General features: G+C 35.8%; 2 protein-coding genes across 5 annotated transcripts; one reads left to right on the forward strand and one right to left on the reverse strand.

The window, feature by feature from the left end:
* The first annotated feature begins 7,216 nt into the window (after positions 1 to 7,216).
* Positions 7,217 to 10,252, forward strand: LOC149948740 (transmembrane anterior posterior transformation protein 1 homolog). 3 transcript variants are annotated; one of them, XM_090173851.1, is made up of 12 exons: positions 7,217 to 7,608; positions 7,663 to 7,793; positions 7,862 to 7,983; positions 8,064 to 8,262; positions 8,324 to 8,459; positions 8,531 to 8,628; positions 8,688 to 8,838; positions 8,896 to 9,005; positions 9,065 to 9,124; positions 9,194 to 9,339; positions 9,395 to 9,535; positions 9,627 to 10,252. In XM_090173851.1, exons 1-12 carry the CDS (start codon positions 7,311 to 7,313, stop codon positions 10,000 to 10,002), a joined length of 1,968 nt encoding a protein of 655 aa, XP_090029977.1. In that variant the 5' UTR covers positions 7,217 to 7,310; the 3' UTR covers positions 10,003 to 10,252. The 3 variants fall into 3 exon arrangements, with proteins under 3 accessions (XP_090029977.1, XP_090029978.1, XP_090029979.1); XM_090173852.1 differs by having other exon boundaries at positions 8,067 to 8,262; XM_090173853.1 differs by having other exon boundaries at positions 8,064 to 8,257; positions 8,328 to 8,459; positions 9,627 to 10,250.
* Positions 10,236 to 11,588, reverse strand: LOC149948741 (protein FAM177A). Of its 2 annotated transcripts, XM_090173855.1 has the most exons (6): positions 11,408 to 11,588; positions 11,148 to 11,321; positions 10,996 to 11,083; positions 10,870 to 10,936; positions 10,706 to 10,803; positions 10,236 to 10,649 (listed from the first exon to the last, which is right to left on the reverse strand). In XM_090173855.1, the coding sequence occupies exons 2-6, from the start codon at positions 11,267 to 11,269 to the stop codon at positions 10,434 to 10,436; spliced, it is 591 nt and encodes a 196-aa protein (XP_090029981.1). In that variant the 5' UTR covers positions 11,270 to 11,321; positions 11,408 to 11,588; the 3' UTR covers positions 10,236 to 10,433. The 2 variants fall into 2 exon arrangements, with proteins under 2 accessions (XP_090029981.1, XP_090029980.1); XM_090173854.1 differs by having other exon boundaries at positions 11,148 to 11,588.
* Positions 11,589 to 13,297: the final 1,709 nt, after the last annotated feature.

Raw genomic sequence — 13,297 nt, forward strand, 5'->3', positions numbered from 1 at the left:
TCCGAAATTTAGAATAATCACTGAGGGAAATGATATATTTGGGCAAAGAGTTCCGAAATTTAGAATAATCACTGAGGGAAATGATATCTTGGGGCAAAGAGTTCCGAAAATAAGAATAATCACTGAGGGAAATAGTATCTTTGGGCAAAGCGTTCCGAAATTTAGAATAATCACTGAGGGAAATGATATCTTGGGGCAAAGAGTTCCGAAAATAAGAATAATCACTGAGGGAAATAGTATCTTTGGGCAAAGCGTTCCGAAATTTAGAATAATCACTGAGGAAAATAATATCTTTGGGCAAAGAGTTCCGAAATTTAGAATAATCACTGAGGGAAATGATATCTTTGGGCAAAGAGTTTCGAAATTTAGAATAATCACTGAGGGAAATGATATCTTGGGGCAAAGAGTTCCGAAAATAAGAATAATCACTGAGGGAAATAGTATCTTTGGGCAAAGCGTTCCGAAATTTAGAATAATCACTGAGGGAAATAGTATCTTTGGGCAAAGCGTTCCGAAATTTAGAATAATCACTGAGGAAAATAATATCTTTGGGCAAAGAGTTCCGAAATTTAGAATAATCACTGAGGGAAATGATATATTTGGGCAAAGAGTTCCGAAATTTAGAATAATCACTGAGGGAAATGATATCTTGGGGCAAAGAGTTCCGAAAATAAGAATAATCACTGAGGGAAATAGTATCTTTGGGCAAAGCGTTCCGAAATTTAGAATAATCACTGAGGGAAATGATATCTTGGGGCAAAGAGTTCCGAAAATAAGAATAATCACTGAGGGAAATAGTATCTTTGGGCAAAGAGTTTCGAAATTTAGAATAATCACTGAGGGAAATGATATCTTGGGGCAAAGAGTTCCGAAAATAAGAATAATCACTGAGGGAAATAGTATCTTTGGGCAAAGCGTTCCGAAATTTAGAATAATCACTGAGGAAAATAATATCTTTGGGCAAAGAGTTCCGAAATTTAGAATAATCACTGAGGGAAATGATATCTTTGGGCAAAGAGTTCCGAAATTTAGAATAATCACTGAGGGAAATGATATCTTGGGGCAAAGAGTTCCGAAAATAAGAATAATCACTGAGGGAAATAGTATCTTTGGGCAAAGCGTTCCGAAATTTAGAATAATCACTGAGGAAAATAATATCTTTGGGCAAAGAGTTCCGAAATTTAGAATAATCACTGAGGGAAATGATATCTTTGGGCAAAGAGTTCCGAAATTTAGAATAATCACTGAGGGAAATGATATCTTGGGGCAAAGAGTTCCGAAAATAAGAATAATCACTGAGGGAAATAGTATCTTTGGGCAAAGCGTTCCGAAATTTAGAATAATCACTGAGGAAAATAATATCTTTGGGCAAAGAGTTCCGAAATTTAGAATAATCACTGAGGGAAATGATATCTTTGGGCAAAGAGTTTCGAAATTTAGAATAATCACTGAGGGAAATGATATCTTGGGGCAAAGAGTTCCGAAAATAAGAATAATCACTGAGGGAAATAGTATCTTTGGGCAAAGCGTTCCGAAATTTAGAATAATCACTGAGGAAAATAATATCTTTGGGCAAAGAGTTCCGAAATTTAGAATAATCACTGAGGGAAATGATATCTTTGGGCAAAGAGTTCCGAAATTTAGAATAATCACTGAGGGAAATGATATCTTGGGGCAAAGAGTTCCGAAAATAAGAATAATCACTGAGGGAAATAGTATCTTTGGGCAAAGCGTTCCGAAATTTAGAATAATCACTGAGGAAAATAATATCTTTGGGCAAAGAGTTCCGAAATTTAGAATAATCACTGAGGGAAATGATATCTTTGGGCAAAGAGTTCCGAAATTTAGAATAATCACTGAGGGAAATGATATCTTGGGGCAAAGAGTTCCGAAATTTAGAATAATCACCGAGGGAAATGATAATTTGGGGCAAAGAATCATTAATAACGTTGTGAGCAAATGAGTTAAGCCGAATGGTAGTATGACCTCGAGACTTATTCAATTTTAGGGAATGACCTCTTGTACGTGATCCAACAGGTACAGAGAGAAATTCGTTGAAATCCAGAAATAGGTTGTTTTAAAAAAAAGATCGTTAATTTTATGGTGAATAGACGCTTCAATAAAACGTCTTCAAGGAAATTGCCAAGAAGTAATATTCCTTAGAGCCAGGACCTGCAAAACACTGTTTATATAGTGTTTGTTGATATAATAGAAACTTTTCACCTATACGGTATGCAACAATTGTTCCCTTTTAACCAGGTAGCTTTTTTTTTGATATATTAAGACCATATATTAAAACACGACGTTCTGTTTACAAGCATTATATAAACAGTGACTTGCAAGTCCTGGCTCTCGGAAATATTACTTCTTGGTGATTTCTTGGGACGATGATTTATTGAAGCGTCTGTTAGAAGAGCTCGAAATTTAGTATAATTGTTTTCAGAAACAATGGATTGAGAAGAGCATTCCAATCATTGATAACGGAATTAGAGAAGTAATTTAGTCTAACTGTTGAATTTGTCCTGGGTTTAGTTAATTTATACCCCTCATTCAAAACCAAAAAATCGCGGACTTATGTGTTTTGTGAAAAAATTATGTAAGAGGTATAATTTGGTTATTTGTGACGAATGTTAACTGGGAGTATAGACCATGATTTTAAATGTGATGGGGCTGGTAGCTTGGAGGAGGGAAGTATTCTGCAGTGGAAAAGTCGGGCACCACCTGCGGCTTTGAAAAATTCCCATCATGCTCTTTTTGGTCGGACGTCATCAAGCCAGAATGATGGCAGATAAAGCTGACGTCCGGCCAAAAACCGGGGTAGTCTGGGTAATTCTAGCAGCAATAGGCGGGAAAGGACGTTCTTATTACCGCTATGGGATTTTCCATTCCAGAATATTCCCTCCTCCAAGCTAGTAGCTTTTCAAATTTTGTGGCTAATGTAGTGAAACGGTTTGGAGCCTTTTGCAACGCTAATTTATCTGTAGCTAAATGAGGAGTCCAAATGGGGGACTGACACTCAAAGTAATCTTTCAAGCAAAAGACCTAACCTAACCGTAACCTAAATAAAAGTTAATTTAAATTAAACCCAACACTGTTGATTTCGCAGGCCCCGGAAAAGAAACAAGATAACGTAATATGCAAACAATTAAATTGGGAATTGTTGCTGCGTTTAGTCGTGAAAATCGCATAACGAATGACCTTATCGACTAGACAAATGGACAGAGCTAAACGCGCCGATTTTCACCGATAGAGGTATAAATGCGGGCGTTCACGGCAAAAAAAGTAGCAGTTGTCTTCGGGCTCGGAGTCACTATTGATCCTGCCGTAAAATTTAGCTCTCCAACTAACAAGATCATTAAGCGTGTTCGCTCTGTAGCCCTAATTTCCGATTATTGTTCCCCTATTGGGACCCCCAACCAAGGACAGTAGATACCGGGACGAGAAAGCAGGAAAATAAATTAGATTTTAAACGTCTTCATATTCACGGGGTGTTAGATATAAACAAACCGCGGCCATTGTTAAGACGTGGTTCAGCATGGACAGTATTATTGTAGTTATTTTTTACCATTATGATGTTAAATTAAAAATAAAACTACGAGCGTAAATAAAAAAGGCCATTTGTTTTGAACACTTAAGCCTCGTCAAAAACCGCTAAAATTAGGTGACCGCCATTTTTTTGTTTACAACAAACTCTCCTTGCGTTTAGGTCATTTTCGGTGATATATTCCAACAGAGGCCGTCCTTGTATCTACTGTCCTTGCCCCAACATAGCAACTGATCAATTTACGCTTCAATAAAAGATACTCGGTTTCTACTCCCCTCTCCAAATTCATCTGAGAAGGAGCTATTTCCGGTCGGTCGGTTAAACGGTTAGAATGGCTAGCCAATTTGAGACGCGTTTTTGCCCTCATGAGAATTTGGTGTCAGAGAAGAAACGCGTCGGCTCACGTGTATAAGGAACATACTAATGTTAATTTTCGATAATTTATTTTAAGGTAAAATATATAATGTTACTAAAACTAAGTATAAGAAGGTAATATTATTATTATTATCATCCTCTTATAGTATAAATAATTAAAATTATATGTAATATTTTTATAATACCGGGCAATTTTAAAGCTTCTCATGGAGGCAGAGTTAATTCATTTCGTATAAAATTATCTTTTGGAAAAAGATGAAAACTCATTCCTTTAGAACTAAACATATTACATTTGCAATACGGTATGCAACAAGTGTTTCCTTTGAACCAGGTAACGTTTTTGGCATGTTAAGGCTTAGCAAACAAGTTGGCAAGCCAAAATATACCTCTCCTCGGAAGAATTGTCCCTAGCGGTATTAATTTTTCGAGATGACTTTTAAAGATATATCTCCGCAATTCCGAGTTATTTAATAAAAACGTAATCCCGGTTCAATCCCGCCCGGTATAAAATTTTAATTATAATTAAAATAATTAAGACGAAACAACCGAGTATAATTTATTCAGAATATTATAAATTAAGTAGTTACAACAGCGAGTTAGACGTACTAAAACAATGCACAATTGAATTTAACCCTATTTACGGTACAAGTTTATCATTTAAATATAATACGAAGCCAATTTTAATGAAAGAAATATCTACAGAGGGTATTTGTATTTTTCTCGCTTACGAAATACTTGCCGTATCTTTAACGCTCATTTTATTTCAAATTAAACAACTTAATCAGTCGAGAAAACGTTTAAAATAAATAACGCAGTAATGACGACCCAGTTAAAAACCAGACCAACATAAGTGTAAGCGCACGATGTATACAACTCGATAAAAATATACGACTGAAAAAACTAAATAAAATACAAATAAAACGAAAGATATTTAAAATTAAAAAAACTGATCCTAATAAAACGTAAAAATACCCTCCACATCACGCACATTCGAAATACGCAGAATTAACGTTATACTATATCCAGTTTAAAATATTAGAGTATCAAAAAATAAAAATAACGAATAAAAAAATACACAATAACAACCCAATCAATCAGACTTCAGAAACAAAACTCATAGAAAAATATTATAACGCAGTCAAGCAATCAGACTTCAGAATCAAAATAATTCATAGAAAAATATTATAACACAGTCAAGCAATAAATTAGTTCAAATATTTAGAAATCAAGCAATAGAAAATATAATATCAAGAAGCGCAACACCTTACCATTCACAAATACGATTTTTCACGTTATTATAATGAAATAAAGATTAGACAAAAAAGAACGTAATCGGGATCAGTTAAAAAACACAACAAAAAAGCGTATCCGAAACAAGATTTCACCTTTAAAATTTCATACGTAAAAAATGTAGACTTTAAAAACCATTAATATACTCTTCCGAGAAGCTGAGTTTATAATTTTCTAAGAAGAGTAACATGTATCGGTGGTTCTGTTGTAGAACAATCGCCTGTCACGGAGGAGGGCTCGGGTTCGAAACCTGGGCGGCACTTTCGTTTTTAGTCAACAGAGAATACGCTACATTAGAATTACTTCTATGCAATAATTTAAATGGAACACGAAATTTCGTTCTATTTAGTAACAACCAAAATTTAATACTCTGTTAATTTGTAATTAACGCTTCCGATAAAGCTGGGGTCTAATTTTCGATTAAGCGTAATAAGTGTCGTTGGTTCTGTGGTAGAACGTCCGCCTGTCAAACAGGAGGTCTCGGGTTCAAATCCTGCCTGATGCGATCGCAAATTAATACTAAGACGAATACCGTAAACAATTGGTGGAAACCCTGCCATTTGGACGTTGAGACGTTTATCGTAACCCTCAGCACTCGGTCCGTCCCAAAAAGTCAATAAGAAGAAGTTGGAGAGCAAAGACGCATATGCAAATTCAACACTCACAACCGCCATTACACAAACTCAACACTCACAACCGCCTTTACACAAACTCAACACTCACAACCGCCTTAACAAACAAACTCATCATTCCTACACTACACATAAACATTGCAACAAATTCCCATTACAACTGAGCCGAAACCGAAACGACGGCGAGCGTTAACGAAAAAAACGATTAAATAGCACCCTATGCAACCGCAACTTTACCCGTTAGCGCTCACCGTCAGAAGGTGGTTTTGGCAACCTTTAACAACGATTTCACGACTATTGGACTTTGCCCCCGGTAACGCGTTTTGGAATTTGCCCCCGGTAACGCATTCGCATACAGACACACAGACACACACAGACACGATGATTGTAAAACCCCTCCTAGGGGACTTTGTCCCCTCGGAGAGGTAAAAACCGATGTTACGTTCGAGAAAGTTTCCAGCCATAGATATAGGAAACGTATATAAAGGTCTAGATAAAATATTTCAAAGGGAGTGAATACGGAGGTGACAGCTAGCCTAAATGCGTAATTTCTGCAGGCTATCCTTGTAAGGCGGTTGTTTCGTCTTAATTATTTTAATTATAATTAAAATTTTATACCGGGCGGGATTGAACCGGGATTACGTTTTTAGTAAATAACTCGGAATTGCGGAGATATATCTTTAAAAGTCATCTCGAAAAATTAATACCGCTAGGGACAATTCTTCCGAGGAGAGGTATATTTTGGCTTGCCAACTTGTTTGCTAAGCCTTAACATGCCAAAAACGTTACCTGGTTCAAAGGAAACACTTGTTGCATACCGTATTGCAAATGTAATATGTTTAGTTCTAAAGGAATGAGTTTTCATCTTTTTCCAAAAGATAATTTTATACGAAATGAATTAACTCTGCCTCCATGAGAAGCTTTAAAATTGCCCGGTATTATAAAAATATTACATATAATTTTAATTATTTATACTATAAGAGGATGATAATAATAATAATATTACCTTCTTATACTTAGTTTTAGTAACATTATATATTTTACCTTAAAATAAATTATCGAAAATTAACATTAGTATGTTCCTTATACACGTGAGCCGACGCGTTTCTTATCTGACGCAAAATTCTCATGAGGGCAAAAACGCGTGTCTAATTGGCTTAAATATGACTTTTTGGCTAGCCATTCTAACCGTTTAACCGACCGACCGGAAATAGCTTCTTCCCAGATGAATTTGGAGAGGGGAGTAGAAACCGAGTATCTTTTATTGAAGCGTCCATTGGCACTTCAAAAAACGTGCGACTCGATCAAGCAATGAATCCATTTTCTGATTGGCTAGATTGGCCGACTTAAAAATCATAATAATTATCGTCTGCTTGTGACTTGTCAGGGTTATGGTTTTCGTTCGTTTCTAGCAATCTAGCTATGTGTGTCATAAACGAATTTTCTAATATTTACTTCCGATATTAGTTATGTCTTCTGTGGAAAATATCGAAACTAAAAAACCGGAAAAGAATGTGGCCGAAGCTGTGACGGAAGCTATTGTTAAACAATCCCTCTGCGAAGGTGAATTGTCGGAAAAACTAATCAACCAAGGCTTAAAGTATAGCCCACTTAAAAACAAGTTAAATTTACCATTGAGGACAAATGAAAACGAAATAAAATTCACTGGAAAAAATCCGAAACCAAATTTAGATGCCACAAATAATGAAACGAACAAGAAGAAAAGGTTGGATTCAACCTCATCTTCATCACCAACGTCACACTCGAGTATGATTAACATTTTATTGGTATTATTTAACCTTATGACCTATTTACTTTCAGAAGTTTCCCTTTTCGATTATATTTATGGGGAATTGAGGAGGGGTTATATGTTAGAGAATGATGAACAAAGATACGCTGAAAGAAGAGAGAAATTTTACGTATTTATGAAAATACCCAGAGAACTTGAGAAGGTAATTTATGGTTTTTTACATTACTTAAATATTCAGCGATATATTATACATCTCTGTATATTCCTTAGTTTGTTCTCTATGGATTTTTTCAATGCGCCGATGCTTTTCTATTTGTATTTACTTTCTTACCATTGCGTTTCATGCTCTCGATTTGGTTTCTTATAACTCGATCGTGCAAATTCCTCTTCAGGTAATGCTTTTAACAATACAGTGAATAATCTCATGTCAGGTTATATAAATGATGTAACGAATTATATGATTTTCTCAAAGCAGTTTTAACATATCACCCTGTCATTCGGCCCGCAAAATCTTGCAACCAGCAGAAATCTGTGATTTATTGAAAGGTATTATTCTCATAGTAGTTAGTATAATGATGAGTAGCGTGGACAGTTCCATGCTTTATCACATTGTGAAGAGCCAATCCGTGATTAAGCTGTATATATTTTTCAACATGCTAGAGGCAAGTGTGGTATACTTGATAATTTTCCCCAAAATACTAGTTTCATAATATGATTCGCTAATTTTTACAGATAGCAGATCGACTCTTCTCATCATTTGGTCAAGATATTTTAGACGCTCTATTTTGGACAGCTACTGAACCTAGAGGCAGGAAACGCGAGCACTTGGGCTTAATTCCTCATCTTATGATGGCTATTTGCTATGTCTGTATCCTTTTAACGTGAATTATTGAGAGTAACACAAGCCATAGCAAAATTTTCCTCAACTAAAATTTTCAGTTTTACACACGCTGCTTGTGTTATTTCAAGCTACTACATTAAATGTAGCTATCAATTCACAAAACAAAGCTTTGTTAACTATAATGATGTCAAATAACGTAATTTATCTTACTTCAGATTTTAATTTTAAATCGCCTTGTAACTTATTTTTCAATAGTTTGTAGAATTGAAAGGAATGGTGTTCAAGAAATTTGGAAAAAACAATCTCTTTCAAATGTCATGCAGTGATGTCCGAGAACGATTTCATTATCTTGTTCTTTTGTTGATTGTGGTCATTCAGACTATGAAAGAGTACAATTGGACCGAAGGTATTGCCTCAATTCATTCAAGGTTAATTTTTTTATGACTAAAATAATTTTTTATAGATCACTTTTGGGTTCTTATACCCGATATAATATTGGTATTGGTAGCTGAAATGCTCGTTGACTGGGTAAAGCACGCATTTATAACCAGATTCAACGAAATCTCATATGAGGTATGACCAAATTAAATATCTTAATATCATTTTTTTTTTAATATTTACATTATTTTAAGGTTTATCGGGATTACACCGTAAGCCTTGCTTATGATTTAGCCAGCACCAAACTGAAAAATGTACATTTTATATTGTTAAACGCTAAATCTAACATTATCTAATAAGTTATATATATATATATATTCAAGGCGTATTCAGATCATTCTGATTTGGTATCTCGAAGGATGGCTTTCATCCCTTTACCTTTGGGAGCCCTTTTTTTCCGAGTTATGTTTGGTTCAGTGACTATCAGTGGGTTTGGGGGAGTCATTTCGCTGATTTTGTTTTATATGTGGTAAGACTTTAAATATATTTGGAAATTTGTGTGTCTGATCAATTTTTTTTTTTAGTCTTATAGCCTTCAAAATCTTAATTAACGTAATCCTGTTGGGAAAGGCTTGTGATTTCATTGACGAACATCGACAACTACTGAAGGAAAAAATTCCGCAGCCCAGACAAACTAGCAGTTTACCCCCCAGTCGTCATCATAGGTAAAAAAAACTAACTTCCGAGGTCAAACTATATCGCTTCTTTTTATCCTTATTATTTTTCATTTTTTCATTTGGTTTTTGCGTTTAAAAGTATGGAAGACTTACGCGCAGCTAAAGTGAATGAAACTAAAAGCGTACCCCACTCTCCAAACGTTAGCTTATCATCAAGTCTGCAAGACATATCGGCTCAAGCTGAAATACTGCAAGAGACGATGGAACCGAAACCTATTTTTAATAACAGCACCGTTAGCATTAACAGTTTGGGTTTGAACGAACCCGCTTCATTCTCTACGATTGAAAAAACCAATGAAGCATTTGACGAATACCTGAGAAATGCTAAAGCGAGTGGCGTAACTGGTTTGTTGCATCAAATGTCCGATCCAGGACGAAGAGTCTCCTTTGATGATCGACCTGTCAGGGGCTTTCATAAAATTGATGAAGTACCAAACACTAGTCAGGATATTTAATGAAAATTAAAATAGCTCTCATTTTGTAAAAACATTTGTTAAGTGATGGACATATTGAAATTACAAACGATTTAGGCAAAAAAAAAGAAATTATTTTAATATATAATTATATATAAGTACTTAAGTGTCAATTTCTTATACGTATGATCTGGGAGTGTTTACATTATTGGGTAAATAACTGCTTGTACAGAAACAACAAATATAGTTTTGTTTTGAAATTTAAAATATTTATTTGAATATCTTAAACACCATAGAATACAAATTACAGGTTTTATTTTTCAACAAAACTACAATCTTTTTGAAATATAAAAAGCTGTTGCTGCTCCGTATTTAAAAAAAATTTAAATGTGTGGCAATTACGAGAAGAATGCATATTTTTCACATCTATGAATAATTAATTAATTATGTATTAAGATGGTAATGTTTTTGTTTCAAAATCTTTCCCATTCTTTTGAGGAGGAAGGTGGGGAATTTGGGAATGCAACTGAAGGCGGACTCAAATTCAGACTTAAAGATGAAGGTTCCACTTCTATCCTTTTTATATTTTGTACGGGAGTGCTAAGGGAACTAGTAGATGTACTAGGTAGCGATGTGGTTACCCAGCCTGATCTGACTTCTTCATCCGCCTTCTCTTTTTCTTCTTCTTCCTAAGATTTTAAATAGGTTATGAAGAAAGAATTACATAAAATTGGTTTGATTTTACTTCTTGCAGCATGCGTTGGTATTCCTCAATTTCATATTGGTATTTGGGTGTTGTTATACCGAAGAAGTGGGCCAAATTTTCACCAAGATAGTCACAAACTAAAATAATATTTTTTGAAAGTTTAATAAAAATGTAAAAAGGCAACAAAAATTACAAAGACCTACCAGCCAAAGTTTTGCTTCCCATTGTTAAAGCGAGATACCATAAATAAGGAGCCCAGGTCATGTGTTTCTTGCATGAAAACATTAAATTAATACTAATATATATATATAAGCCTATTTAAATATTACAGGGTCTGCGACAGTTGTTGTTGTACTTTGAATATTATCCAATGCATCTTCTTCCTCATCTGAAGAATATTCTTCAAGAACTCCGTCACTTTAATTTTCCAAGTATTATGAATTTTCCGTTAAATTTAAATAGCTTTCTTTTATTTTATTACCTAAAATGGAGAATTCTTTTTGGAGCTTTCTTTTTCTCCGAGATCGGAATTTCTGTAAAGGCGATACCCATCGGGGAACTTGTTTGACTAGAGGCAGGCGCGATTATGTCTTCAAAACCCATAGCCAATAATCATGCAAAGGCTTCTCAATATTTCACGAATCTTCCATATATTTACCAACATTTTAAATTAAAATGCGTTTTAATTTGAGCTTAGGCTTACGCTCATTTTCTGAAGTAATAAATAAATAATTCCGGAAGTACTTTTACTACCGCGTCTGTAGTCTCCGTAAGCTGACATTGACCTTTGTACAGATGTGAAAGAAACCTCCCAGGATTTGGCCAATTAATGCTTTTTCTATGGGCCGCCTGTAGAAGTGTTCTGCACGCAGCACACCTTGTTCAGGGAGAAGTGGAAGACGAGGAGCGCCTCGATATTCTGAGGCAATTTCTCAAGTGCAGAATTCTTAACAATTAAACGCAAACTTGAGAGGAAAGAAAAATCTATGTCAGAATGAGATAATTCTCCCAGTATCTTCTTTTTGATTGGCTAAAAAAGTAGTTCCTGAGAATTTGTAGTATTTTGACACACATCAGGGGTGCGTCAAAATTTTAAGAAGTAATTCTTGTCGTGTGAAAAGTTCTTCAGGATAATTTTGCTCCCCGTGAGAACTCGCTCTGAACAGATAGGGTAAAGTCGCTTCATTGTTAGCACTCAGGGCTCCCTTGTTAATCTGCCATCAGCTTCAGAGTTCCTTTGCTCCTCCCGCTCGCATATTTTCCCCACTCGAACCCTTTTAATGCTTCGAGCTTAGAAAATATAGCTCCATCAAAGATAATTTAAACTCGTACCCTAGATTCGAAATCAATCTCTCGCGCGTTGCCGATAGCGTTTACCCACTTCCCGCTGGAACTCAGAAAAAATTCGCTCCATGGTTTGCGCCTTACCGCAAACCGATGGAGCCCGATTTTTCTGAGGTCACGTGCCGGAAAAGGGTAAACGCTTCCATAGAAATCTCATAGGTAACTAGAATGCTGCCGCCTACTGCCGAGCTTGACGCCAGTTCGCCTTGAACCTTCAGCCAATGAGAGGCCGTAGAGTGGTTCCGCCAAGGAGGATAATAATCCTCCTTGGATCCGCTACTATACCGGGAGATAGGTGACGTCATTCTCTCTGGTGACATTAAATTCTTGGCAGAACCACTCTTTGAGCTCTGATTGGCTGAGATCTGGCTATCGTCTGCCACGGCGTTTGGCCCATTTGCCAGTTACACGGCAGCATTCTAGTTACCTATAAGATTTCTATGAACGCTTCGTAAAAAACGTCAATGGGAAAGCTCACATTAGGTGGTTTTTTTCGCCTGTCCCAGGACAAAAAGTGTAAACTGTTTTTACTCTAAAACGTTTTATTCGCCTGTTCTCGGGGTAAGATTTACCCTGTCCCGAATTTTGTTCGCTTGTTCCAGAGCTCAAACGATACACTTTTTACTCCTCCTCGAAAGGAGGTGTAGAGGGAGTAATCTAGCTTATATATAAAATTCGTCTGCTTAAATTTCGTTTCACGAAAACATAACGGGTTTTGAACATCATCACATGTGGATGATGTGGCAAACTTTTAATAACGAATATCCAATTGTTAAATGCTATTTAATGACTATAAAAGTTGCTTGATGACTTAGACCTAAGGTGGTGTCTTCTGTATTAGCCTAGCTGATTATTATTATTATTAAATAAATAAGAAAAATGAGTCCTATATTGATGATCTCACCACCGGTCACCATCTTAAAAAAAACAAATATATAACTTTTAACCTCTAACCATATGTAACATAATTACTCATAAGTATGCCACTAGCTCTATTTCTTCACTAACGGTTTGTTTCACAGATATTGCGTCATCCGTACCCTACGTCTTATTTGACGTCATATTTGATGTCATATTTGACGTCATCGAATCTCAAATGCCGATAATGTCGTCGCCCAATTAGCTCTACCATTGCCCCCTGGATTAAGAGAAGGCCTAGAAATCGTTTTTCTACAGGGGGCGGCGAACATTTTTTACACGCTCGCGAAACACTCAGTAGATGGCGCGATTTCCAACCTTTATATCGAGACGATCAAGGCGGGAATTTTAAATATTCTCGCATAAGCC

This window comes from Leiobunum rupestre, chromosome 4 (genome assembly GCF_980474605.1).
Source record: "Leiobunum rupestre chromosome 4, qqLeiRupe1.1.hap1, whole genome shotgun sequence".
Classification (NCBI taxonomy): Eukaryota; Metazoa; Arthropoda; class Arachnida; order Opiliones; family Sclerosomatidae; genus Leiobunum; species Leiobunum rupestre.